Source organism: Sciurus vulgaris, assembly GCF_902686455.1.
Source record: "Sciurus vulgaris genome assembly, chromosome: 3".
In the NCBI taxonomy this organism is placed as follows: Eukaryota; Metazoa; Chordata; class Mammalia; order Rodentia; family Sciuridae; genus Sciurus; species Sciurus vulgaris.
In genome coordinates this window covers 11,620,480-11,648,331 of record NC_136463.1, presented here as the reverse complement: position 1 = coordinate 11,648,331, position 27,852 = coordinate 11,620,480, and the positions used below count along the sequence as shown (strand labels likewise).

Below are 27,852 nucleotides of genomic sequence, written 5' to 3'. Positions count from 1 at the left end.
CCTCATAATCTCTGTTTCAACTATTCAACTCTGTCACTACCGCATCAAAAAGAGCCCTAGACAATTTGTAAATGAATGGGTGAAGCATGTTGCAATACAGCTGTGTTCCAAAGCAGGGGGTCATGGGCCAGCTTGGGTCACAGTTTTACAACACCTGTTTTGAAAGCTCTGGTGTTCAACATGCTGAAAACCAGACTCGTGATCTTCCTTCTAAGCCTGGGCCTGAGCTGTGGGTTTTGCTCAGTGGAGGTACCCCCAACCTCCAGTCTCCATCTTAGGTCACCGTTCCCCTGAGCTGACCCTGGGCTTTGGGTTTAGGAGCAAGATTTATAAGGAATATATGCCATGGACCAACCAATAAGAAAGAGAGAAGCAGGACAGGTGGAAGAAACCAGACAAAGGTGTCATTTTGGGTGAAGCCCAAGTCTTGGTCTTGATCTGTAGGGGAACCCTTGGGTTTGTTGTACCTAAAAGTTTGCCCTACATTGAGACCCAGGACCTGGGGACTCTGCTCAGTCATTGGTTATGATTGTTCCTGATGGAAGGAGTAGTGGGGGAGTGTATTAGTTTTCTGTGTCTACTATTGAAACAGGGATCCAGTCCATTTCATGCTTTGAACACAACCCTTATGCTCTGCCACTGTGGTTTATTTTAAAACTGTAGTTTTTTTTTCCCCTTCTCCCTCTCTTCTTCCCTAATCCCGGTGGGACGCATGATTAACTTTCTTCTAATCCTAGGCTGAGTTGTCCATTCTTGATTTACAGACCACAGAAATGGAGGAGTCTGGACTTCAGAGTTGGCACCTGTGGATCTAAGCAAGAGCTATCACTCAAGGCTACAAGTGAATTATGACTCTTGACAGAGCACAGCTGGAGTGTAACTTTTGAGATACCTCTTTAAAAGTCCCCTGTTCACCCTGACAGAATCACAGTCTCTGGGACAGGAATCCCCTGTGTTTCTCCTTTGATAGCACATCAACAAAACTTCTTTTTCCTTTTTCTCGAAACTTTGTCCTCATTATGGGATCGGCATTGGGGACAAGGAATGAGCTTTCAGTATCACCCTGATAAATCACCACCAAGTTAGTAGCTTAAAATGACAGAAATTTGTTGTCATACTTCTGGAGGCCAGAAATCCAAAATCTAGGTATTGCCAGGAATACCCACTTACTGAAGGCTCATGGGGAGAATCTGTTCTTTATTCCTTCCAGCATTTGGTAGCTCCAGGAGTTCCAGGGCTTGTTCCCTGGGCTGCATCAGTAATCTCTGCCCCCGTGAATGCCTTACTTCTTCCTCTTCTCTCTTTACGTCGACCCAGATAATCCAGAATTATCTCTTCATCTCAAGGTCCTTAACTTAATCACATCTACAAAGACTCTCTTTTCCAAATAAGGTGACATCCAAAGGTTTCTGGGATTTCTTTGCCATGGCTATTTTTCTCCTAAATGTAAAAAACAAAACTCCCAGGTACTACTGGATCTTCCCAAGGGTGAGGCCAGCATCTCAGATGCTGGCAGCCAATCATACTGAAGCTGGAGGATGGGTGCCAAGCTTGGAAGGGAACCGAGATGCTGATGCATACCACTATCCATCTGGAGGGCTGAGCCACCATATCACCCTAGTCTAAGTTACTTGGACCTCTCCAAGAGCCTCCCACCTGGACATGCCCATTGAGATCCTGTCAATCAGCTCTTATGATAACTGGAATGCTGGCTTTTCCAATAATGCAATTCTAACCCTGTCAGCTGCTCTGAAGCGCTCACTGTCTCTCCACTGCTGTCAAACAGATGAGCTTCTTTAACGTCACTTGCAGGGCCTGACTGGGCAATGTGATAACCGCCAGCCACGGCATGTGGCTGTTTGCATAGAAACGCATTAAAACGAAATGAAATTGACCATTTGGTTCATCAGCACAGCAAGCCACATTTGAACTGCTTATATAGCCACGTGTGGCTTCCGTGCAATTGCAGAACAAGTCCCTCATGGTGGAAAGTCCTAGTGGACTCAAGGTCCAGACTCCGTTCCTTTACTTCAACTACAAAGGCAGTAACCTCTCCACATGAGGGGCTGGGAGCAGGCTCTGTCCTTAGCCTGGGTCACTCTTCCCTGCCCTCTTTGCCTTCTTACACACTTCTCATCTGCCTGCCAGCCTGAGTCTCAGTTTCTTGGAAGTCTGTGGAAGTCCCTGGACAAGTCCCATGTCCCCATTTCTGTGTCCCATTGTGAGGTATATTTCTCCTTCATACATTCTACATTACCGTTTCACACTGGCTCTGGTTATCCACTCCAGGCACCCAAAGGGCAGAGTCTATTTCTGTTTTTGCTTAACACTGACTCCTTAGCATTTGGCATGTAACAGATGCTCAAAAATCAGTTGGGTGAAGGAATGTGCTCCTTATCTCATCCATAGTGGATGCACAGCTCTGTGAGAACTACCTTCTGTAGTTTTCTGGAACAACGGCTAGTGGGAATCACAGGTTTACTGGAGTCACCCGTATAAGAGAAGTAGGCTTGCATGCTTTTTGGATATCAGATGTTCGCTATATTAAAATATCCAGAAATCTTACCCCTCATTTTTCCTTTTTTCCACTGTTTCTTCTCTTAAACCTCCCAGGTCTCCTGATTCAGGGTGGACTAACCTGATTAGGTTAAAATTAGGAAATAAATTCTGTCCTTTCTGTTGAAATAACTAGTTTGTCTTTGGCCTCTGGCTTCAACCTCTTTTCCAAGAGCCACGATGCCAAGTCCTCTCCATCACAGCTCTTTAAATTGCATGCTGCAGAATTTATATTTTGCTAGACTCACTGGCTACCAAGCTGTTATGAGAACTGACACTCTCTGCTTTGAGAACTCACACTGAGATTCCCCAGGGAGGAATTTGGTGATAATCCCTAAACTATTTCTTAATTGCTCGAATCTCAGTTTATTTCCTGGAGATGTTCATTCCTGAGCAATTCTAGGAGGTGCCGAGCCAGGTGGCAAGCTGCGATGGGGTACCCCTGCCCCATCACCTGGGTGAGGATGGATGACCTGCAGAGCTTCCTGGAGCCTCGGTCATTGTCACCTGGGGACTCTGGGCAGGAAGGCGGGAATGGGGCTGTTAGGCACCGAGGCAAAATTCTTCATGTTGTAAGCTCAGTTTACTGGTCATGTGACATTGGAAGAGAAATAGCAAAAGGTTCAGAGCTGTGTATTTTCTTTTTAACTAAGTTCTAAACTTCTTGAGGGCAAAAATCTAACTTGGATTTCTTCTGCATCCTCCTCCCGGGATTTGGCAAAGTGCTCTGCACACAATAAATGCTCTATAAATAACTGATGATTAGCCGCCCAGACAAGTTTCCTGCTGTAGAAAGCACCATCACATTCCAGAACGCCAGTGTCAAAAGTTGGGCTGGGCGTGGGGGAATCTCTTGAGTGCAGGAATTGTACCAGAAATCCCATTTCTGTTACAGTAGAATTCCTAAGGTTGGTCTTACTCATTTTATGAATTCCCAGAAGTACTCTGTTATAAAGGAAATCACAAAACAGTATAGTGAATTTCTATAGCTTTCACTTAAATATCGCATCTGTTGAGTCCACGTCTGTTTCAATGTTCTTAACCTTGACATTGGTCTTAGAAAAATCATTTTCTCAGCGTTGGTTTTCTTCCCTCATGGCCAAGATGAACTTGGGAAAACCATCTTTCACACTCTTCTGTTTTTCCTGTGGGACCTGTAGCTCCTGTGATATAGGCAGGCATCTTTAGGAAGAGTACAAGATGATGACTTAGTATGGCTCTCTATTTAGAGTGAGAAGGTAGATCAGCAAATTGCCTTTGTCGACAGGTAAGGTCCCTTACTTCTGAGATCTCATACTTCGCAGAAATACTTCTCCATCCGCACTCTGCTCTCCTAGCACCCTCCGGGAAAGCGAGGGACCCTGGGCTGAAGCTTTGTCAGCTTTGGGGTGAATCTGCCTCTGACAGGCAATTGTGCAATTTGTGATTCAGATATATTTCCTCAACACCTCGTAGATCACTTTCAGGCACCTTATTTTAGTGAAGCCAGGGGCTTTATCTAATGGACCATCTTGATTCTCCAGCCAGTTCCTGAGTAAGAGAATGTCAGAGCAGTAACACCCAGTGGACCTGATGAGAGCTGAGAAGGGCAGGACACCCTTGGGAATCTGCCGATGACCCTGAGGGGTGTCTTCTCCAGCTAGCTCACGAATCAGCTTGATTTTTAGGAGTGGGTGATGGGGGAAAAACTGCTGTGTCTATAAATCAGAGTTCCCATGAGTGATGAGTCTGCAGATTTAGAGAGAGGGAGGGTGGGACAGGTACCCCAGCCTGGTTTGGTTGACCGTTCACAGCTGTGTGACCTAGGGCAAACTATTGAATCTTTCTATACCTTATCCCACTTGAAAAGTAGACTAATTGTACCTATGTTAGGGGATTTTAGTGAGGATAAAATGAATTAATAACTGCTTATGTGGGTTATTATTACTATGATTTCTCCATTGATATAGGTACCTCTGTGCCTCATGTGGGGACAGAGGACTGTGAAGAACTATTTGAAACTTCTGCTTAATATGCCATTTGCCTGAGTTCTGCTTACCTGGTAAGGGCAAGAGCTCTAATTTGCATTCCCTAGTCTTGCCCTTACGTAGGTTCCATAATGACTCCCTAAGAGATAATCATGCCCTAATCCTGGGAAACTGTGAATGTTGTCTTATATGGCCACAGGGACTTGAAGATGTGATTATGTTGAGGATCTTGAGATGGTGAGATGATCCCAGATGATCTGGGCTTGCCCTAAATGTAATCACAAATACCCTCCTCCTCATAAACTAAACACATATAAGCCGGGCACAGTTGCACACATCTGTAATCCCAGTGACGCAGGAAGATCACAAGTTCCAGGTCAGCCTCAGCAACTTAGCAACTTGGTGAGACCCTCTCTCAAAATAAAAAATAAATAGAGTTGGGGATGTGGCTCAGTGGTAGAGCGCCCCTGAGTTAATAGATGTGTACAGAGAAGAAGACAGAGAAGGAATGTGACCACAGAGTGGCAGAGAGAGGTATGAAGTGACAATAGTCAAGAAATACCTGGAGTCACCAGAAACTGGATGAGACAAGAAATGGAATCTCCCCCAGAGCCTCAGGAGGGAACACGCCTGTCATACTTTTTTTGATTTTGGACTCTGGCTTCCAGAAATGTAGAAGAATAAACTTCTGTTGTTTTTAAGCCCTCCAGCCTATGGCCATTTGTGATGGTGGCAGTAGTGAATGAAGGCAAGCATACATCTACTGGCAGTTACCAGGCATGGAGACGCTGCTGCTCCTGAGACCACGTTCAAAGAATGTCCCCTAAGAGCCACCATCCCTGGGCCCAGGAACTGTTGCTGGGGGAAGTGGGTGGTGATGGGCTAGAGAGGGGTCCTGACTTCTCCATTCCATCCCAAATTCTGAAACGTGGCTGCACACTGAGCTTTTTCAGTGGATCCGGCCAGTCAGGGAGACGGCTCCCATAAGGACACAAAGACGACAGGTAACAAGCAAGTACTCAAGGGGTCATATCATCCCTCCCCACGGCCCCCAGCCCACCACACCTGTTCCCAGCACGCTCGACCTTCCCCCTCGACAGTCTCACACATAATGACGTTTCTGGGGCCCTCGCTCTGGGCCGGGGCCTGTTGTGAAGCACTTCGCCTGCATTGATTCATTATTCCTCACAAACACCCTACGAAGCAGGTCCATTGTTGGCCATCTCACAGATGCAGACCTGGTCTTACTCATGGTCACCTGGCCGGCGAGGCTGGCTTTCAGGACAAGCTCTTCACCACTACGCTACACACTCATGGCGTCAGGATCATTTACCCACTCAGGCTCCTGGGGCTGAAGTCACCAGCCCGGGCTGCCTTGCTGCCTGTCCCAGCCTTCTCCCCAGGACAGGGACTTGTAGGACCATGAATGCTGCGGGGAGACTCCGTTCAGGTGGGGACAGCCTCACCGTACACATCTGTCGGACACCTGATGGAGGGGATTGTAGAAAATGTTGGATAAAGTGGCTTGCTTCGCTGATGCAGAAATGGGAGATAAGGTTAGGAAACCTAGTTTCTCATGGCTCAAAATGGGACTCTTTTTCTCACGGTCTTGTCAGTGTGGCAGATTCACCCATTTTCTCAGTCCCGGCTGATTTTGGATGGCCTGACAGGTCTGAGTCTAGATGGCCCCAGACTGAGCTAGATGATCATGGCAAGCTAGAAGGGACCTTCCAGGGGCTGGGACTATGACTTCAGCGAGAAACCTCCATCTTTTCCTCCATAGCAACTTTCAAACCTCTCCCAATGTCTCCCAGATTCCTGGGCCTAGAACTGAGAACCAAGATGGTTACAAAAATCACAGACGCCACAGAAGTAGGGATGGAAGGAGCTGCAAGCTGGCTGCAGGGAGCGGGGATGCTGCATATCAAGATGGTTGGGGGTCCCGCAGGCAAGCCTCCTGTGCCGAGGGGCTTTCTTACACCATTCTGTATATAACACAGGGCAATATACCCCTGGATCCTCTGTTGCACGCGCCCGTTTTCAGAAACGTGAGATGTTACTACTAGCCTGAGCAGTTAATTGTGAAGTGAGGATTCAGAGCAGAAACCTCAAAGACACAGTCTATTTCTTTTCATAGGACTGTTTACTTGGCAGTGCAGACCTGTGGTCCTCAACGAGGGGTGACTTCACCCCTGGGGACATTTGGCAGTGTCTGGAGACGCTTCTGTTGTCACAGTTGATGGAGGAAGCTAAGGGATGCTGTAAATATCCTATAATGCGAAGGACAAACCCACACAACAGAAAGTCATCTGGCCCCCAATGTCAGTGACTCTGAGGTTAGAAACCCTGGGCGAGCGCCACAGACTCATGAGCAAATTAAGCACTTAATCCTCTGATGACAACCTGAAAATTGCTATGATGGATTTTGGACTCCATGCAATTTAATATTTTCCATAGACAGCATAAAAGCCTTCCTCGGGGAAGCCTTCCTCCTAGACTCCTTCCGTATCTTCTGCACAGCAAAAATTAAAAAAGTGACTTCATTGTTAAAAAAAAAAGACACACAAATTTGAGTCAGCAGGCATTTAGTTTTCAGACTCACACCACCTAAGAAGCATGTTGATAAAACACAAACACACCTGTTACTTGCAGAAGATGCAGTGTTGATCCCTTTAACTGTATGATTCTAAAATAAACATCTCTGTCTCTCTCTCTCTTACCCGTGTGAGCGCCCTCACGCACGTACACGCATAATTAGCAGATGTCATTAGCACGGGATGGGCGTGAGTCTCCGCTACCATTTTCCTGAGTACTGGGAGTGGACCCAGAAAATTCAGGAGGCTTAAAAATCCACATCCTGGGTCCTCTACTTATCAATAGTTTACCAGAACACTTTTAATACTTTTGCTTTGAAAAGCGTTTGAACTTTGCCTCCCTCCCTACGACTCGGGCATGGTCACTGGGAGGAGATAAGGATTTGAATGTAGGCGATTGCAAAAGGGTTAGGCTAGGAGCACATATTTTCATGGTTTATAGGCAGATTTCCTTGCGGTTCACCCACATTAAATTCTTCCAAGTCCTTGGCCCGTGAGTTCGTACTAATTTGAATGGTATAACTATTTCCACTTGATTTATAAACAGAATAATTGTGGGTTTTCTGGCTTATTTTCCTCCTCGGCATGAGCAGTCAACCATACGGTAGGGTAATTTATTGAGCTATTAATGGATGTTTTGTTCTTCCAGAATTTTCCCCACCCCTGTCCTAAGAGGGTAGCTGAGTCCGTTTCCTTGTGTCAGATGATGCTTATGATTCTGGACAAGTTTCTTCACTCCTTCCCTGGATTCTTTGTTTCAAAGTCTAGACCCAGGGAAGGAGTATGTCAGGCAGGGGGATTTGGCAGAAAGTAGGAAGTACATAAAGAAACATAACATTTGGGGGAAGCATGAAGATTTTAAGATTAGGAAAGGAAAGTTGGCTGGGGTCTGTGTCTGGCTGTTTCCTGGACAAGACCTGGGGTGATAGAGAATGCCTAATGGATGCCTAGGAAGACTCATTTTAGGCCCCAGAAATCCAGCCTCAGCAAATAAATCCTGTGCTGGAGCTTGACACAGAAGCAACAGAGCCGCCCACCTGCACCAGACCCGTGATGGAATGGGGATGGCCCCCTTCCAATGTCAGGCTACCAAGACCTCAGAGGCGGTCATTCTAAGGGGGCTTGGGAAAGGGAACTCCGGTGGTGACTGAGATTGAATTTCCAGGCAATCTAAACTAAAAGGAGGTTCAGAGTCCCATTTGATTTGATTTTTGAAAAAATAAATATGCATGATATTTCTTTCATGCTTGAGTTAGTAGAGCAAAATCCATCTGTACTAATTTACCTGCTGTGTTAGTCAGGGTAGGTGAGGTTCCACTACAGTAACAAATTAATCCTGAAATCTCAGTGGCTTAACACAACCTAGGCTTATTTGTCAATTATGCTCCTTGTCTAATGAAGGGTCATAGGGCTTCTGCTCCACAGTGTGACTCAGGGAACTGGCCTGATGGACACACCAAGATCCTGACTTGTAGCCATCTTGGTCGGGGAAAGAAAAGAGAGGAACCAGAGGGTTCAGGACTGGTTCTGAACGCTTTTACAGGAAGTGATGTACCTCACATCAGCTGACATCCCATTGGCTATTGCTGGTCACACAGCCCCACCTAACTGCCAGGGGCCTGGGACACCACAAGGAAATGTGGATTTTGTTGAGCTGTAGTGCCTCTGTTACAGCCTCTTGGTACTTACACACTCATGATGTGTCTTTTTACTTAATATTATTAATGTGCTTGTGTGCAGAGCTTAATCCAAAGGTATTTTCTGGGTTTGTTCCATGATTTATCTTATTCTAGTCCCCCAGAATTCTGCAAATTAAGGAAATAAAGATTCACAAAGTAAAACACAGTAAGTAAAAAAAGAAGGCCTCAAAGCTGGGATTTTGACCTGAGCCTTTTCTGCTCTTTCCCAGTGGCCACAGAGCAAGTGATGCTTTGTCAGAATTTTAACTTGAATTTTGATGGTGCTTCCTTAAAGAGCAGGATGTTGGTGGTGGTGGCGGGGAGGGAGGGGAAACGCTGAACCTGTTTATTTGTTTGCTATTGAGAAAGCAATGACTGTCCCAAGATTTTGTGAGGTTTTGCCAAATGGGTTGGTTTCCCAACATGCACTCCTTCTCTTCTGGTAAAAATACAATTGCTTCCTCTTCTCAGAGCTGGCTCCACGCTATGTCGCAAGGGGACCCTTGTTTTTACCCTGGACTAACTGGGTGCTGACCCCATCCTGCCTCACAGAGCCACAGCCCTGGGCCCAGAAGTTGAGTAAGACCTCCAGATGGTGACGTGCGGCTTCTGAGCTCTGAGGAGGCTGAGAGGGGCCGCAGTGAGAAGGGGCATATCATGGACGGTCCCAGGGGGGTGGGGGGGGGGGGCACATGGGCTTCTGTTCCAGGGAACAAAAGTCAGATTCCAGAGGAACCAGACCATAATGGGTCTATAGGTTCAAATAAGGAGGAAAGCTAGTTAATAGCATAGCTCTTATCTTGCACTGTTGTAAGCACGTTGTGAATTTAACTCATTTAACCCTCACAGGAACTCCTCATTAGGTCATTATTATCACTGCCATTTTAAAGATAGGGGAGCCAGGTGTAGGCACCAAATGACTCATTCAAGGTGGTACTCCTAGTAAGCAGCTGCGTTGGGATCAAACCCAAGCGAGAAATCAGACTATGAGTGAGAGAGTTCACCAGTAGTGATTTTTCCCTCTGATGATAAGAAGCCAAACATTCTTCCATATAAAAATAAAGAATTTGTGTATGGCATATAAGGATTCATGACTTGGGCCATTTTAAAAACTTCTGATATTATTGCCAACTTGCCTTCCTTCTGGAAGGCCACAGCCGTCTGTCTTAACATAGAAGGTTCTGGAAGGATGCTGCCTCACTAATCTCTGGACCATAACGAGGAGGGCTGTTGTCCTCGCAGCACTGACCTCTAAACCTCCTGAGCATAAGTCTTGTCTCATATATGTTTCCAGGACCTGGCTTAAGACACAAGAAGAAGTTAAACTCAGTGTTAAATTTCAGGTCTGGAGTCAAAAAGACCTGATGTTGGAATCTTGAGTCCAGCATACCCTAGCCTCTCTGAGCCACTTCCTTTATCTGAATATGAGAATAACAACAGTAACTACTTATGGGGTTGTTGTGAGGATTAAATGAGATAGTATGTAAAGACTGCATTGAGCACAGAGTGCTGGACAAGCGTCAGCTGCCAGCCATGTCACCAACTCACCAACCCATTTAACACATCTTTGTTGCAAGAAAAGAAAAAGAGACTTTCCTAGAATCTGCAATAGGGGTGTATGTGTGTGTGTGTGTGTGTGTGTGTGTGTGTGTGTGTGTGTGTGTATTCTGAAACAGATGAACTGACTACAAACTGATGCCATTCTGTTTTCTCCCCACTTGGAATCACTACGTATCTGACATCAAAGTGATGGAGGAGAAACCAACTCGTGCTTTCTGTGCGGAAGGACCAGCTGCATTTAAGTCAAGGGAGGGCAATGCCCCGGTTGGAAGCACTGGTGCTGTTTCCAAATGCCGTCTCTCCATCAGCAGCTAGAGCATTAATGTAAACACAGAGGGCTGGAGGTGAATAGGTTTCATGGGACTCATGGGACTATTATGGTTTGGATGTGAAGTATCTGCCCAAAGTCTCTCATGCTAAGGCTTGGCCCCCAAGGAAGCAATGTTCAGAGGTGGGGCTTTGGGGAAGTGGTTGGATCAGGAGGGCTAATCAGTGGATGAATCCATTGGCACTAAATGGACTAGTGGGAGATGGTGGAAGCTGTAGGCAGTGGGGCATGGTTGGAGGGAGTAGGCCACTGGGGGTGTGGCCTTGGGGGCTATTATCTTTTTCTGGCTCATTCCTCACTCTCTCTGCTTCCTGGCTGCCATGAAGTGAGCAGCTTTGCTCCACCACATCCTTCTGCCATGATGTTCTGCCTCACCTCAGGTCCAAAGCAACGGAGTCAACCAACCACAGACTAATGCCTATGACACCATGAGCCAAAATAAGTTTATCCTTCTTGAAGTTGTTTTTCTCAGGTTATTCGTCACAGTGATGAAAAGCTGACTAACACAGGGTATAAGAGAATAACCAACTAGTGATCCTTCATCTGCTGGTGGTTCAGCATCAAATGAATGAAGGATCCAGTTGGGTGCATTACCTACAAATGACTCCACCTCCTGGCCACACCTTTGGGTAGGTATCCCACGTCACAGACCAGGAAACCGAGGCTTGAGAAAACAAGCTTCCTGCATCATAGTACTTACGAGGAAGAGCCAGGATTTAAACCCAGAGTTTAAACACTTTTATTCATTCATTTACCAAACATTTATTGAGTGCCTAATACTACATTTTAAATACCAGGGCAAACAAGCCTCCTTTCTCCTATTAGTGTCCTGTGGCTGATGCGACAAATTACCACAGACTTGGTAGCTTAAAATAAATGTATTCTTTCACAGCTCTGGAGTCCGAGAGTTTGAAATCAAGGTGTGGGCAGTGCTGTGCTCCTTCTGAGGGCCCTGAGAGAGAGTGCATTCTTTGCTCTTTCCAGATTCTGGTGGCTGCTGGTGTCCCTTTGCTTGTGGTCCCCTCACGCCAGCCCCGACCTTCTCCATTACCTGGTCTCCTCTTCTGTCTGTGTCGAATCTTCCTCTGCCTTTCTCTTATGGGGACACTTGGTGCAGAATTTGGGGACCACCTGAATAATTCCTCATCTCAACCTAAGTGGAGTCAATTAAGTTTTTCTTGGTTTAATTATATCAACAAAGAACTTCTCCCCAAATAGGTCGTAGTCGCAGCACCTGGGGATTAGGACGTGGTTACGTTTTATTTATTTACTTATTTATTTGTTTTGAGTTCTTAGTCAACCCAATACCGTCCCTGCAGGGCTTATGATCTAGTGATGTTATTATGAAGCAAATCAGTAAAGCAGAGGGCAGCACGTGGTGTTAGGGTCCCTGCTGGGCCTGGAGAGAGAGCACCTGCCAGTCGCTCTGGCTGGGGGACTTGATAGGAAGACCCAAAGGACAAGAAGGAGCTGGCTGATCTTCTCTGGGTGGGGGGCAACCCTCCTGACTCAGCAGCCTATTCATCTATAGCTTCATGAGCAAATCATTCTTCCGGATGGGTCGGGCGCAACGGCTCCTGCGTGACCAGTGAAGAGCGGAGACGCAGTTTTTCATGCATGCAGATAAAATGGCTTTACTATCACAAACCACAGGAGGTTTTAACAGACCACTGGCTCTGCGATGGCCAAAAACAAGGGCTGCCAATCGATCGATGGCTCTAAATCCCAGCTCATTGTTCTTGGCTGGCTGACTTCTCCCACCTTTTAATGGGTTTACGGCTAATAGAAGAAGAGAATGTCACCTCCCTGTTAACTGGGGTGTTCAGTTAGCAGTGCAGTCAGTGGCGGGGCTGCTGATAAATTAGGCATTCAATGATTGCTTTACCAATGATCTTCATTTGATTATCATCTAGTTGAATATTTTTCCAGTCCCCAAATTTGCAGCCATGTTCCACGGCCTATTGATGATTGATGATTAGCTTGTCATAGCAGAACCAAAAGTGTAATCCGAGAAGAATCCAGGCTGGCCCTTGGACCTTTGGCTCCCCATTGGGCGCTGGTCAGTGGCTTTGAGTCCACAAGCCTACCCCATGTGACTCCACAACCTACATAAAGAGCCTTTTGTTGCTGCCTCCAGGTTCAGCGAATTGCCAAGTCTATTTCTCTGCACTGAGTGGCAACCCTGGAAAGCCGCAGTGTGGCGCCGCTGGGAGGGAGTTTTATCCTAAATGCACGGTTGCTCAGGGTCGACCAGAAGCCCTGCTGTGAAAGCAAGGCCCACACAGGGCGGCCCAAGAGACCCGGCTGCTGCCACTGCTCTGCAACCTCAATGCTTTAATTCCTTCCTTAGGTGAGGCAGTCTGGCGTGAGTGAGTACCAGGCCTGGGCTGTGTGGGGCCCGTGTGGATATGGCTTTATGAACGTGCTCTGGGGTACAGCGCCCTCCGCTTATGCCATGCCGAGGAATGCACTAAGAGCCCCCGCTGGGAAACTCCCTTCAGGATGTGGTGGAGGGAGACCTTACACCACACTGGGTCCCCTCTGGTGCTGGGGGGAAGGCCGAGGAAGACATTCCTTTCTGAGCCACCACTGGGAATCACTGCATTCTTGTGGGCCCCTTGCTGATTTTAACCTTATAGACACAGCAGGTGGGTCCCAACAGAGCTAACCCCACGCAGGCAGGTTTTTGTGGTAAGCATTCCACACTCTTTTTTTGAGGGGTTGGGGGTACCCAGGATTGAACTCAGGGGCACTCAACCACTGAGCCACATCCCCAGCCCTATTTTGTATTTTATTTAGAGACTGGGTCTCATTGAGCCTCACTTTGCTGAGGCTGGTTTGAACTCTTGATCCTCCTGCCTCAGCCTCCCAGCAGCTGGGATTACAGGCCTGTGTGTGTGCACCACGCCCAGCAGAATCCTCACTCTGGGACCCAAGATCTTTTATCCTTCTTTTACTTTCAGCCCAATTTCTCCAACTATTTTCAACATTGCAACATTTCATAACTATTTTATGACATATCTAAAAGATTGTCTAACATATAATCTTTGATTCTCTTTTATCTACAAGATTAAAAACATTGTGTAAAAAAGGCTACTGCCTGGGCTTTGTTTCTGTAATGACGTGCGGGCATCGTGGGCTGAATGGTGATCCCCAAATCACACGTCCCCAATCTGCTCCCCAGAACCTGGGAATGGGTCATTGTTTGGAAAAGGGGTCTTTGCAGATGCAAGTCAGTTAAGGATCTTGAGATGGGTCCTAAATCCAATGACAACTGTCCTGACAGGAGAGAGACAGACACCAGACGCCAGGGAAGGAGGCAGGTGACGAGGGAGGATCGAGGAATGCCATTGGTTACCAGGAGCTGGGGGAGGCAAAGACTAGATTCTAGCCACTGGAGGGAGCACTGGTTTGTTGACACCAGGTTGCCAGCCTCCAGGACCTGGAAACAAGCCTCTGTTGTTTTAAGCCACCATCAACGGCTTTAATGGCAACTTGTTATGGCAGCCCTAGGAAATAAATATCATGACTGAATCCCCTTTTCAGAAGTTGCTCAGGAAATGCTAAGTGATCCATGGCTTGAAGACTTGACTTCCAACTTCCTGGTAGCAGGACATCTCAGACAGCCAGCTGGGGCCATGCACGCAGCTCACCAGGGGTCTTCTCTTCCAAAGGGTCCAGGACGGTGGGGCCAAAGAGTCTGGCAGAAAGTCTATCCTTGATGATATTTTAAACTTTCTGATAGTAGATTATATTAGAAGAGCCAGTCTTGATTTCCCATCATTATAATACCTTAATGATTATAATCATTATAAACACAGAACACAAATTTTCCTCCTGGTTGCTTTGGTGCCACTGAGTTGTGTGGAGGGTGCTTTCGTGCATTTCAGTAGAGAGTCCATAGAGGGGTTTGGCTTCCAGGGTCCCTGCAAGGGTGACTCCTACCAAAGGCCTTCCCAAGGCACCATACAGAGTCTGCTGTGGACAACTGAAGGCGAGCCAACCTGGGGCAGCCGGTGGAGCTGTTTATGATAAAATATGAATTGGCCAGATCCTGTCCCTTGGGGACAGTCAGATCAACCTCCTACTGGTGTACAGACCAAGCCTTTCACCGGTGAACTCCTTACAGATGACTTAAAAGAGCTTTAGGAAGTAGAAATGACTGTTCATCGGATTAAGGTTAACAATGATTATAGGTAGAACATCTCTAATACAACAATCCAAAATCTAAAAGGCTCCAAAGTTCCACTTTCTGAGTGTTGACAAGATGTCACAAGTGGAATGTTCCACACCTGACCTCATGTGACACTCCGGGGCCAAAACATTTTAGGGGCACTAACAACACTGTATAAAATTAACTTCAGGCGGTGTGTATAAGGTGCATATGAAATATAAATATATTTCATGTTTTGAATTGGTTACCATCCCTGAGATATCTCAGTATGCATGCAAATATTCCAAAATTTAAAAAAAATCTGAAATCCCCAACATTTCTGGTCCCAAGCATTTCAAATGAGAGATACTTAACCTTATCACAAATACCCTGTAGATGAATGGATAAATAATGGTTTTTGGAAATACATTTCTAAAATACAAGTTTTAATGAACTTGATAGAGTGAAATAACTCATTATTGTTTCTGAATATTTTGGTTGATATGGGAGGGAGATGATACTGTGTACTTGACCCATTCAACCGCAGAGTCTGTTAGCTTTGGCAAAGATTAGGATTATGGTAGAAGAAATGCAGGGTCGGTTTCCAGCTTTTGACCTCTAAACATGGGCTCCAGAAAACATTATCCATAAACAAGAAGATGAAAAAGAGAACAAATGAAGAGGTGACACCTTGCTTTAAGGAGGGGATTGAGGCTGACTCTTCTGGGAGGCAGGGAGGCTGAGGAGGCTGAAGGAGGAAGGTCAAGAAGCCTCTGCTCCCTGGGCTGTTGGGATGGGAGTCACAGGAAGGGATGAAGACAGGCAGATAGATGGGTGACGGAGAAGGAAAGTAGATGCAGAGCCCAAAGCCGTTTCCAGTTGTGAGAGGACCGCCCTCTGCCCTTTCTGAGGTTCCATTGCTTGAGTCACTTGAATCCTATTTCTGCTTACTCTAGTGTAGCTGGGTTTTTGCCTTGTGACATCAGACTATCTCAGCTGGGCACAGCGGTGCATGCTTGTAATCCCAGGAGCTCGGGAGGCTGAGGCAGGAGGATTGCCAGTCAAAGTTAGCCTCAAACACTTAGCGGGGCACTTAGTAACTCAGCGAGACCCCCTGTCTCTAAATAAAATACAAAAAAGGGCTGGGGATGTGGCTCAGTGGTTAAGTGACCCTGAGTTCAATCCCTAGTATCAACAAAACAGAAACAAACAAAAAGAAACCAAATTATCTCCATGAATGTAGGGTTTACTTTGCAAATACAATGAACTACTTCCTAGGAAAGTGAACAGGTACAGAAAGTAAATTTTGCATAACTTAAGGGAAGTATGGATCTTACCTGAACTCAATGGGATTCAATGAGCCCAGTTAAAAAATTCCTGCAGCAGCATATATTGCTGGTGGGATTACGAATTGGTGCAACCACTCTGGGAAGCATTCCTTAGAAAATTGGGAATGGAACCACCATTTGACCCAGCTATCCCACTCCTTGGCCTATACCCAAAGGACTTAAAATCAGCATACTATAATGACATGCCTATATCAATGTTTATAGCAGTTCAATTCACAACAGTATGGAACCAATCTAGGTGCCCTCCAACAGATGAATGGATTAAAAAAATGTGGTGCATATACACAATGGAATATTACTCAGCTACATAGAAGAATGGAACTTATGGTATTTGCCAGTAAATGGATGGAACTGAAGACTACCATGCTAAGTGAAATAAGCCAGTCCCAAAAACCCAGAGGCTAAATGTTCTCTCTGAAATGTGGATGCTGACTCACAATAGGCAGGGGGAAGGGAGGGAAGAATAGAAGTTCATGGGATTAGACAAAGGGGAATGAAGGGAAGGGAGGGGGATGGGAATAGGAAAGAGTGGAATGAGTCAGATATCACTTTCCTATATTTATGTATGAATACACGACCACAAGAATGGGAAGTTATACTCCATGTGTGCCTGATATGTCAAAATACATTCTACTGTCATGTATAACTAAAAAGAACAAATAAAAAGTTTTTAAAAAATTCCTCCAGTGAAATTTGGTTAGTACGAGGTTAGTGTGATCATGGAATTGGGGGTTGGTTGATCTGACTTTCTCTAGTATCGCTGAGTGTTCAGGGGAGCACAGAATGCAGAAATAAGCAACGGCTCATTATGCATGATCCTTAATCCAGGATAATAAAGAACATGAACTGAGCTGTGAAAACAGATACGTGTTCCTGGCAGGATTTGTGCCTTTTCAGCTACTGCAGGAAAATGAATCAAAAGGACAGAAATCCCATTTCAACTGATAAAACCAACCTCGCGGGACACGTGACGTGGCTGGGAGTGATCATCTGTTCCTCTGTATGGATTTCATTTGGGTTAGCATCATCGAGATATTGACCTATGACCTACAGAGCTTGACCCCGGTGTTGACGATGGAAGGCAGGTTTGTGGGAGCTGTGTTTGCTTCCAAGGGCTGAGTAGCTCTGCTGTTCTTTAGTGGACATCTTCCTGGTCCATCAGTCTCTCCCAAGTTTTAAAACTCCCATCTCTTCCTAGGTCACCAGATTTTTTTAAAAAAAATTTTATGATCCAGCTTATTAGTCACGTGCCTGGGTACCTGCACTTCTTAAGTTTCTCTTCTCCATATTTTGCTGACTTTAATTACAGGCGCTTGGCTGCAAGGGGACCATAGTCCTTCACTATGCTCTGTTTCCTGGGGCTTCCCAAATTTATGGCCTGGTTGATTACTAGTGAATCCAACAAAATATACCCTTCTCTGGGCCTATTTCATTTTGCCTCTCGCTCATGCCAAATTCTCCTGGCTGCCCCCAGCGCTTGGCTTCTAAAGCCAGGCTCCAGGAATGGAAAGTGCTGGAATCTAGCCTCTCCCAAGCACCCGACTTCAGTTCTGTCCTGATTTCACATTTCAACCATAGGACATTCTGCCAAGTGACAGGGCACAAAAAGAGCTAAGCCTTTTTCCATACTGTGGTTTTCATCAGGCGTGTGCGTGTATGTGTGTGTGCGTGTGTGTGTGCGTGCGCGCGCCTATAATAACAGGTAGTAACTTCTGCCCTGCGAAAACCACAGCTGTTTAGAATGGGATCCCCCCTCGGCTCTCAGCCACCTGCAAGCCTACTTCAGCAGAATCTGCAGGCTCCCTTCGGCCTCCAGCTTAATGAATAATCACGAGAAAAATACAGGTCAGCACCTGCCGATGGGCAGGGCAGGGATTGCTTTGGCTAAGTCAAGGTCTCTGTGTTTCCCGTTTTTCTTTAGCGCAAGCCTTCTTGGTTGCTCTTCCTCAGAAAGCACAGGAAGCTGAAGAAGTTCCCTCATCTGGGCAAAGATCCTTTCCCAACTTTCCTTTATACTCCCCCGCTGTCCACTTCTGAAACTGACTTTGTTCAGGCTGCTGCAATAGGAAGGGCACCCCGGATGCAAATTTCAGATGGTTTCGGCAGAGGGGTTTTGCTCCAGACTTTTATGGGGGGGAGCAGACAGGTTATAGGTGGGATGATGATCATTGGAATGGCTTTTGCTCAAGGCCTTTTTCATAGGAGATGACAGGCCACTCACCCACAGCTCTGAAGGCCTGGATCATCTGTCACCAATTTGGCATTCCTCAGAATGCCATTCTTCTGGCTCTATCCTGTGGCAAACTGTGAAACAGATGTATCATGGTGACCATGTGCAAGCTGGGGACTCTTCATGCCAAGAGCAAGTGGCCATTCATTCTCTTTCAAGGCTCCATGAAGGTATAGCTGGATAGAGTCATAAAAAATATGGTATACGTGGAAAGGATGTATAGAGCCCAAGAGGGACCAGAGTGGGTGTGTATGTGTGTGTGTGGAGGTGTCAGAAAAGGCTTTCCAGAAGAGGAGAGGCTTGTCTCTCGACGCCAAGGGATTCTGGGTGGCAGAGTCGGTGTATAAGAACGCGGATTCTAGAGCCGAGCCTCTCAGCACAGAGCCCGCCTGTGGTGTGCTAGCTGCCTGACTTTGGGCAAGTTGTATGACCTTCTCATTCTGTTTCCTCCACACAGCAAAGTAAACAGCAGCACTGAATTCACTTTCCATTGCGGCGTGACCAACTGCCACAAACCCAACAGCTTAAAACAACATCCCTTTAGCATCCCTTGGCCCATGGGCCTGGAGGTCAAAAGCCCGGCTTGCTGTGGCCACACTCTCTCAAAAGGCTGAAGCAAAGGGGCTGGCGGGGTCAAGTGCTCATCTGGAGTCTCCAGGGGAAAAATCTGCTTCCAAGCTCTTCTCGTTGGTGGCAGAATTCACTTCCTTGTGGTTGTAGGACTGAAACCTCTGTGTCTCTGCTGGCTGTCGTTAGGGATAATCTTAGCTCCTAAGGTCACTCATGGGCCTTGCCACATGGACCTTCCCTTTCAAGTCAGCAATGGCACATCAGATCTTTCTTGTCCTGTGACTAGCTGGCTTCCTTGTGTTCCATTATGAGCTCAGGAACACTCCGTTTTAAGGGTGCATGTGATTGGACTAGGCTTACCAGGTAATCTCCCTCTCCCAAGGGCAATGGAGGTGGAAAATCCCTTGCAGCAGTGTCTACATCAGTGCTGGCTCGAATAACAGGGAGAGGTGTGTGAACGCCATCTTGGAATTCTGTGACCTTCTGCACCTACCCTGGTAGAAGCCACGAGGCCCAAAGGAACAAGTATTCATAAAGTACCTGGCACATAGCAAGCAAGTTTCAGGTAGGAGGATTTGCAAGAGACAAATGAGCCCCTTGGGTTCCCGGGATGGATAAGAATTTGGTTGGGGTGAAAGGAGGTTGCTGGGTCTTGGGGACAACAGGACAAACTCTGGTTCTTGGCTGGAACAGGAAGTGCTGTCTTCCTTGAAAGGAGAACTGACCCTCTCCCTGATTCAGGTCTTTGCTGTGCGTAGTGAGGCCCAGGGTTTGGAATGAAGCAACAGGAACCTGGAATGGCCTTTTCGACTGTCCATCAGAAACTATCTGCAGGGAGCTTTCCGTTCTGGGAAGAGTGAAGAGGTTTCTTCTAGCTACAAGTCCAGGGATTCAGAAACCACTAAAATAATAGCTTCTCCAAAACTCGCCAAGCCAGGCTCTAATTGGGAGGAATGGGAATGGATCCCCAGTCCTCTGCTAAACACACACAGCTGGCGGCTCAGTGATATTTTCAAATTGCAGGAGGCCATTTTCTTTCTTAGCCTGACAACCTCTGCAGAGGAATCAGAAAAGGGCCTGGGCCCCGTGGCTGCTAAAAGAAAGGCAAGTGGCCACCATTCCTAAGTAAGAGTCTGGTTGTGGTGGGCTGAACTGCTCACAAGAAATCTACAGTACTAATGCCCTGGGCAGTCATGAGAAAAACTGCAAAGAGCTACAAGGTGGAGTGAGAAGAGAAGGAGGGAGGGAGAATGAAGAGATGATACTGTTCATGTCGGGATGCAACAGGGGCAAGGGGCTTATCTTTCAAAAACTCCTCCCCTACACGATTCTGATTTCCAGCTAAATCAGTTTTCATCTCTCCAGGCTCTCTCTCCACCCTCCTCCTCTATCTGACTTAGCTTCTGGATCTTTTCAAAGTTTCCCCCAGAAAAACTTCCGCCAATTTCCTCCCCTTGAACAACTGTCATTTTTGAAAAGCTGCCCAGTCTCTGTGCTGTGATTTTCAGAGACTCGGGGCCAGACTTCCTTCCAGAGATGGCAAAGAGGTAGGAGAGGGGGCTGCAGGGGCTTCCGGTGGCGGGAGACACACATGCAGGCACATGTCCTTGCTGATAGGACAGCATCACCTTGCTGATATCTGGGGAAGATGTTGAGGAAGAAAAACAGACAGCTGGGAACCCACATTTGCCTCGTAGCTGCCGGACTTTCTACACAAGGGAGACACGACCCTATTTGACCTCGTCTCTCAAGACCAAGGAAAAACCGTGCCAAAAATGTGTAGGCAAAAGGCCAGGCCAAGATGACTAGTTTTGATATGTCCAAGGAAGTTGTCTGGCTGGGGCAGCTTGTGGGCCAGGGCAGAAACCCAAAGCTCAGCCTTTAAGGTTGCCAGGACAGCAACCGTGTGAACTGCTACCTGTGCGCCAGGTAAGGCCGGCAGCCATCATTGCCCATTAAGGACCAAGCGGCACAACTCTGGCTTGTGAGTTCCTGGCCTGGGATAGTGAAGATGACGTCTCCCCTGTGCTCCTGCCTCTTCGCTATGCCAGACAGGTGCCAGAAGCGCTGATGGAGCCTGGCGTTGGCGCACCTGCTGTGATCAGCGGCTGACGACCTGACAGAAACACTTTCCCTGATTACATTTTAAACTTGGACTTGCCACACTTGGTTACATTTGAGGGGGAAAGGAAAGGAGGGAGCGAGGAAACGAGTCTTAAGCAGGTTTGCTGGACGCTCAGGGCCAGAGAGCTCATGGACAGCCACCTGCACTCAGGGCTGTCTTCTGCATTTCAATATAACTAAATATTGACATCTAATTAACAAATATTGATCAGGAATCTAATCATTCAAAACAGCAGGTGAGTTCCATCCTACGCTGTGTGGGGGACGAGCCATTACCCACCTCCTGTTAGTAATGAGCTTGAGGTGTAGAAAGATAACTTTCCGACTTCATACCATAACTTATTAGTGTGGCGGTAAAAATGAAAAATTAAAAAAAAGAAGAAGGAGAAGAAGAGAAATCACTTAGACTAATGGTGTCTTCCGGGCAAGTGGCAAAGAATGCTGATTTGGCTTCTTTTCTCCCTCGCACCTTTCTTGGCTTGGCAGTTTGCTGATGTGCTTGTTTTGGATGGCAGTTAATGTTAGGTAATTATTGGCATGGAAGCATCCACATATGTTATAAATCACTGCATTTTACATACTGGCGGGGTCGGGGACACGGACAAGGAGGGCTTGTCTGTGTAAGAGAAAAACAATTAGCCAGACCATCCGTTGTGTCTTCCTTTGCTGTCTATTCTGATTATGGGTCTGCTGGGGGACACGTGGCTTCTCTGGCCTTGCACACTGTAGCAGGTGCTTGAACTTCATCCGCACTTCCTCACGTCCTCATGGTCCTGTGCCTGAAGTGAGGATACCCCCTGGCTGAAGGGAGTAGTACCCATACTACTCACAAGAGGACTCTGGGTGTGGTTCAAATTCACGCTGGCTAATGAATCTTCTCGGTTCCATTTTTAACACTGGCCTAAGTCGCTGCACATTGGCTTATGACAATTATCCTGTTGATGTTTACAATACAGTTTGGGTGAAGGGAGGGTGTTCTCTGACTCTGAGGTCCAGTTTCAACATTTATTATTTATTCGAGTGCTGGGGATTAGACACAGGCCCTTGCACATGCCAGACACTCTACTGCTGAGCCAGACTTCCTTTCTTTTTTAAAAATTTTACTTTGAGACAGGGTCTTGCTAAGTTGCTCAGGCTGGCCTTGAACTTGCAATCCTCCTGCCTCAGCCTCCTGAGTAGCTGGGATTATAGACATGTGCCAGTTTACCTGGAGGTCAATTTCACATTTGTCAATGCAGGTGAACCTCTGCTGTAGCCCACAAATCTTGCTTGGGAAACTGTCACATTCAACCATTCACATAAAACTACTCTGCATCCTCTGAATACAGCAAGGTCACCAGGCCCCATTGATTCCCTGTTAAATGATCAAGATCAATTCTGGTCAGAAAGCGCGCACGTGTGTGTCATATACCAGTATAAAAATCAAGCTTAAAATTGACTGTACAGCTTGGCAAGAAAGATGCTTTGCTTTTCTGCCAAAATATTCCCCTGGACTTTCCTCCAGGACTGAAGTTTCACAGGGAAGTTAAAGGCCACAGAAATGTGACTAAATGAGCACCGATCCACATTTACAGAAGCCAGTGACTTCCCAGAGTCCCTCATTCTCAAATCTGTATTAGATGTGTAGATAATGTTTTTAAGGGCAAAATTTCCTAGTTCATTGAGCCAGAGTCCCATGCTATTGATGAACTGAAGGTAATATTGAAAGTGACAGTGTCTGAAAAGCAATCTTAGACCATTTTTTTATTGCATGCAATTAACAAAGAAATTGAGAACCGCTTTCTCTCTAATATGAAATCATCAGCCACAGAGTTGCCATTGAAATTCACCACGGTGATTTCAGCCAATAACTCTCAATTTCTTCCTCTTTCTGAAGGTCTTTTTTTTTCTTTTTGTCTCCCTTCAGTTTTAAGCTCTACAGAATAATGAGCAAACAGTTAAATTGGGCTAGCTCTGAGTTTCAACCAAGATTTATGGTCTACTCATCTTCCGGAGGAGCTATAAAACCACTGATGACATTTCATCTTGAAATCTCTTGTATTAAGAAAGGAGATGGGTGTGGTGCCAAAGTGAACTCTGGATACAAGTGATATTTAGACAAGTTTCCTACTTCAGAACAGTCCTGAACTCATACAAAGGCTTTCTGCCATTAGCTGGGGATCTCAGCAATGACCACTCCGCCTTCTCCAACACTTTCTACCCTCTCACAAAAACATCCTTCTTAAATTTATCCTAAATATGTTTGGGATCTCCTCCTCCCACCTCCTCCCACCCCACCCCCACTCTAAATTTTGCTTGGGTTTAAAAAAAAAAAAAAAAAATCCAAGGCAGATTTTTTTTTTCTCTCCCCTGCAAAAGCATCAACCTTCAGATCCAAGTTAGCCCAAATCATCACGATAATAAAAAGACAGTAAACTGCTTTGGGTTAAGAGCACTCAACAGAGAGGGTCAAGCCCCGTTTAAATAAAAACAGTGGGGTGGCTGTGTTAGAGAACTGCTCCAGCTGACCTCTTGTCCTCTCTGACACTGGGCAGAGGACTATGGAAAGGGAAAGAGGTGGGTCGTGGGGGGGGGGGGGGGGTAAACATGCTTTCTGGAAGGTGCCGAGGTCTGTCCAAAGAGCAGAGGCAAGGGCTGAATTTGAACCAGACCTGGAGTTGCTCTGTTTGGAAACCTCATTCTGGAAAACCGAAGTCCAGCAGCGGCTTTCCAGACCAGGACAAAGAGAAAGGGGGCGGAAGGCACCGGGGAACAGGAGTGGGGCTAGGCGGCGGACAACAGAGAGCTCAAGGGGAGTGGCTGAGAGCATTTCTTGGTTGCGCTGCTGCCCAGAAACTTTTTCTCGCACAGATATCTCACTTCGGGGCCTGAACTCTGAGGTCCGCAATTGCTGGTGGGGTCTAGGCGGGGACCACACTCCAAGCCCAGTGCCAGGGCTTCAGGGCTGGGTGAAGTCGCCACAGCCCAGGGCCCCGGCGGCGCGGAAAGAGAGACTCGGAGGCCGAGGCTGACGCGCCGGGGCTCGGGTCTCCCGGGCGGGGTCCTCACCTGTTCCAGCGGGCCACCTTCCTCCGGTAATACCGCAGCGCCTCCTGGCTGGCCAGGAGCGAGTCCTCGGGCCCGAGGAGAGGCGGCTCCTCCAGGACGTTGTACAGCGGGTGGGCGAAGAGGGCCTGCAGCTTAGAGCGCGAGCCGCTGCGGCCGCCGCCGTCCTGCTCGACCCGGAGCCCGGCTTGGGAAAAGTTGTGCGCGATCGCGCCGGGGTTCGAGGAGGCGGCGGACGCCGCGGAGGAGGCGCGACCCGAGCACGGGCAGCCCGGCGGGCGCTCCCGGGGCCGCAGCTGGCGCTGCACTTGGGGCCAGAGGTGGAAGTAGAGGTCGGCGGAGAAGAGCGCGCCCAGCAGCAGCAGGGTCAGCAGGCGGTCCCGGCGCAGCCCGGGCATGGCCCAGCCGGGGCGCGCGGGCCGTCTCCGGGGACCCGGGAGGGCGCCTGGGGCGCGGGCACCGGAGGCGCTCGGAGTCCTGGGGGCCCGCTGGGGCCGATGCGGCCGAAGAGCTCAGCGCGCGGGACAGACGCCCTTTGAGGTGTGTCGCCCTGAACTTGGGGACCCGGAGCAGGGAGCGCCGGGGCTCGCGGCTGTGGCTTTTCTCGCCGCGCAGAGACGCGGGGAAGCGGTTTCCTGGGCGCCTGCTGCTCGCGCCTTCTCTGCCCTGTGCCCGCAGCCCTGGGGCGCGGCAGGTGAAGGGCTCCGGGCGGCCCGGCAGGGGCGACGGCCGGGAGAGCGCGGAGAGCCGGCCGAAGCAGGCGGCTGCGGAGCCTGGGGCGTCTCTCCCGAGGATGCTGGCGCTCGGCGGCGGCCGCGACTGCTCCTGCGGCTCCTTCTGCGGGTGGCGGGGACGCCCGTGTCCCCGGCTGGCACGGGCGCGGGAGCGGGGAGTTGGCGAAGCAGGGGCGCCTCGGGGCGTTGTCTGCGCGCCCGGACTCCTAGAGGCAGAGGTAACCCGGGCCTCCACCCGCCTGGCCTGGCGCCCGCACCTCCGCCCACTCTCAGCTGGCACCTGCCTCTGGCGCAGCTCGCCAGCCAACTCCTGGTGCCTCTGCTGGCTCTGCCCTTCCACCTTGTCACCAACCCACTTCTCGCGCCCATCCCCCTTCCTTGCTCAGGGCTCAGTCCGCACATTTTGAGGGACCCAAGCCAGGCGGGTGGGTAGGGGTGAAGGTTTTTATTTCCATTTTTATTTTTTTTAGAAAAAAAGACTTCAGTCCCTTAAAAACCTTTCTCTCGTAAGCTCCGCCAGGTGCGTGCGTGCGTGCGTGTGTGTGTGTGTGTGTGTGTGTTCTTATACTCTCGCAGAGAACACACCAGATTCATCATAACTACATGCCACCTGCCTGGCGCATAGTAGGTGCTCAGGAAATACCCACTTAGCGAATAAAACAAGTTGACTTTTAAATAGGAGGCACCGGTTTTACCTAGACTCTTGGTGATTTCCTGTTTGGATGGAGTTTGACTCCAACCCTGCTTGTACTTTAAAAAGAGGAAATGGCTCTTGCACTGAGTGAGGGCGGGGTCCCCGATGACCCCGCTCTGAACTTCTGAGTTTAGCTTGGTGTGAAAGTCGTCCACCCCAAAGAATCCCTGGAGGGCACAGTCAGGCCTTCTCCTGACGGCCAGTGAGGTCATTTATACTCCTCCATTTTCCTTTTGAGGAAGAGGGAGGGAGTCCTGAACTCCTGGCTCCTATATCTCATGACTCCGGAGTACAGCAACATGTAAATCAGATGGGGCGGTGACCCTAACTTGAATGTTCAGGGAAAGTTACATTTCTGCCGGGATTTGCCTCCCCTTCCCTTGCTGGAGTGGCAAGCTTGAGACTTACAGAGACCTGAGGAACCAGAGTTCTTTTCCCTGTGGTTCAGTGGGATGTCTCCTGTGGCCAGTTGCCATCCTCTTATCTGGAAATGAAGATAATAAGAGAACTTACCTCCTGGGATTATTATGAGGTTTAAGTAAGTTGAAGTATAGAAATGACTCATAACAGCCCCTGGTTCCTGTGAAATAAGCATGAAATTTGTGATTGCTCTAGCAATGGTATCTTCTTACCTCCTGTGGTACCGTCGGTGAGGTTGCAGATTGTTCACTGGAAGGACAAAAGTAGGGATCCTGGAAAAGGAAGATACCAGAAAAGGCCCATCTTCAGGAGCACAACACTATGGCCTGAATGACCACCTCTCTCTCTCTCTCTCTCTCTTTTTTTTTTTTACCTAGAATTTATTTTTAACTGGTGTTCAATTTCTGAGAAACTCTGCAACTTCTGGTGAGACTAACTGCCTCATGACCAGTAGATTAAGAAGCCACCAAAGTCTTTTGAGATTTCAGGGTGTACATTTCCTTTTAGCTTACACAAAAATAAAATAATTTAAAAGAAAAATAAATAAAGAGGTCAGGTACTGAACAATGGTGCCATATCTGTGATAATAAATAATGCCAAGTGCCTGGTGCATAGTAGGCACTCAGGTGCTCTATCTGTGATAACAGACTGCTTTGCATTCCTCTGCACTGACAATGACACAGGACATGAAAACATCACAAGTCTTATGACTTCTCCTTTTCCCAAACCATGGTGTCCCACTTCCTTTGAAGACTCTTGTTTGACTCCAATTTAGGGAATAATATTTCTAACTTGCTTCGAGATTGTCTGAACATCCCGAGAGATTCCTGCCCTTTGATGGTCTGGGGAACGCTGCATGTGGAAGTCTGTGAATGATGTTGGGGTAGGTGAGTGGAAGGATGGGCCAGGCAGAGGCTGCCATTCTGAGGGTTTGCCTAAATCTTCCTCTGTACTTCCACGTCTTGGCCCCTGGCTTCCACCAACCTCATCCACATCTTTGCAAAGTACACTAAAACTAATCGGAACTGCCGTGTTCGGGGCCCATCATTTCTTGAAAGCTTCCCAATGGAAGCTTCCCCGGTTCCATTTCTACTGCTCTTGAGTGTATCCAGAGTCCCATAGTTTCTTGCTCCGTCTTGCAAAAGAGACCCTCAGTTGTGCCTCAGCTTCCAGCATGACCCCGCTCAGTGCCCACTCATACTCTCACCACAGACTTTCAAACATACAGAAATAACCAGAACATTCTCCTATTGAAAGTCCCCTTGCAGCTTCTCATGCCTCCGGATTTGGCCACTCACTCTCTGGGGCACGGCTTTGACCTTCCTTTTCAGTCTCATCTCCACTTTCTTTAGACACCCTCCCCAAGTCTTCACCCCATAATCATTTCTAAATTCTCCCTGTAGTTCATGCTCCCGCAGACATCCCTATGATCAATGTCCCTTCCTCTGTCCCCACCTGGAGAACATCCATTGTCCACTCAGTATTTTGGTCCCATTTTCTCTGATGCTTGTCCTCAGTGCCATGACCCCCCCAGGGGCCCCATAGCTCCTCCTGTGTCCCCCTATTTTAGCTGTGTCGTGTCTGGTTATTTGTATGAATTATGCATTGAATTGCAACCTCGCTCAAGTTCGAATGCTAAAATCTTTACTTCCGATATCTCAGAATGGCACCTTATTTGGAAATAGGGTCATTGCAGATATAAATTAGTTAACACGAGGTCACACTGGAGTAGAGTGTGCCCTTAAAAGGGGTATGTGTGTGTGTGTGTGTGTGTGTGTGTGTGTGTGTGTGAGATTTGGACACAGAGACAGGACACAGGGAGAGCACGAGGTGAAGATGAAGACAGAAA

At 47.8% G+C, this 27,852-nt stretch overlaps 1 protein-coding gene across 1 annotated transcript in view; it reads right to left on the bottom strand.

The window, feature by feature from the left end:
- The window catches only part of FAM20A (FAM20A golgi associated secretory pathway pseudokinase), a 54,992-nt gene extending 27,460 nt beyond the window's left edge, over positions 1 to 27,532 (bottom strand). Inside the window, exon 1 of the mRNA XM_079131984.1 lies at positions 24,159 to 27,532. Coding sequence (XP_078988110.1) covers positions 24,159 to 24,553 — 395 coding nt within the window. The 5' untranslated portion in view covers positions 24,554 to 27,532. The remainder of the gene's footprint in view (positions 1 to 24,158) is intronic.
- Between the last annotated feature and the right edge of the window lie 320 nt (positions 27,533 to 27,852).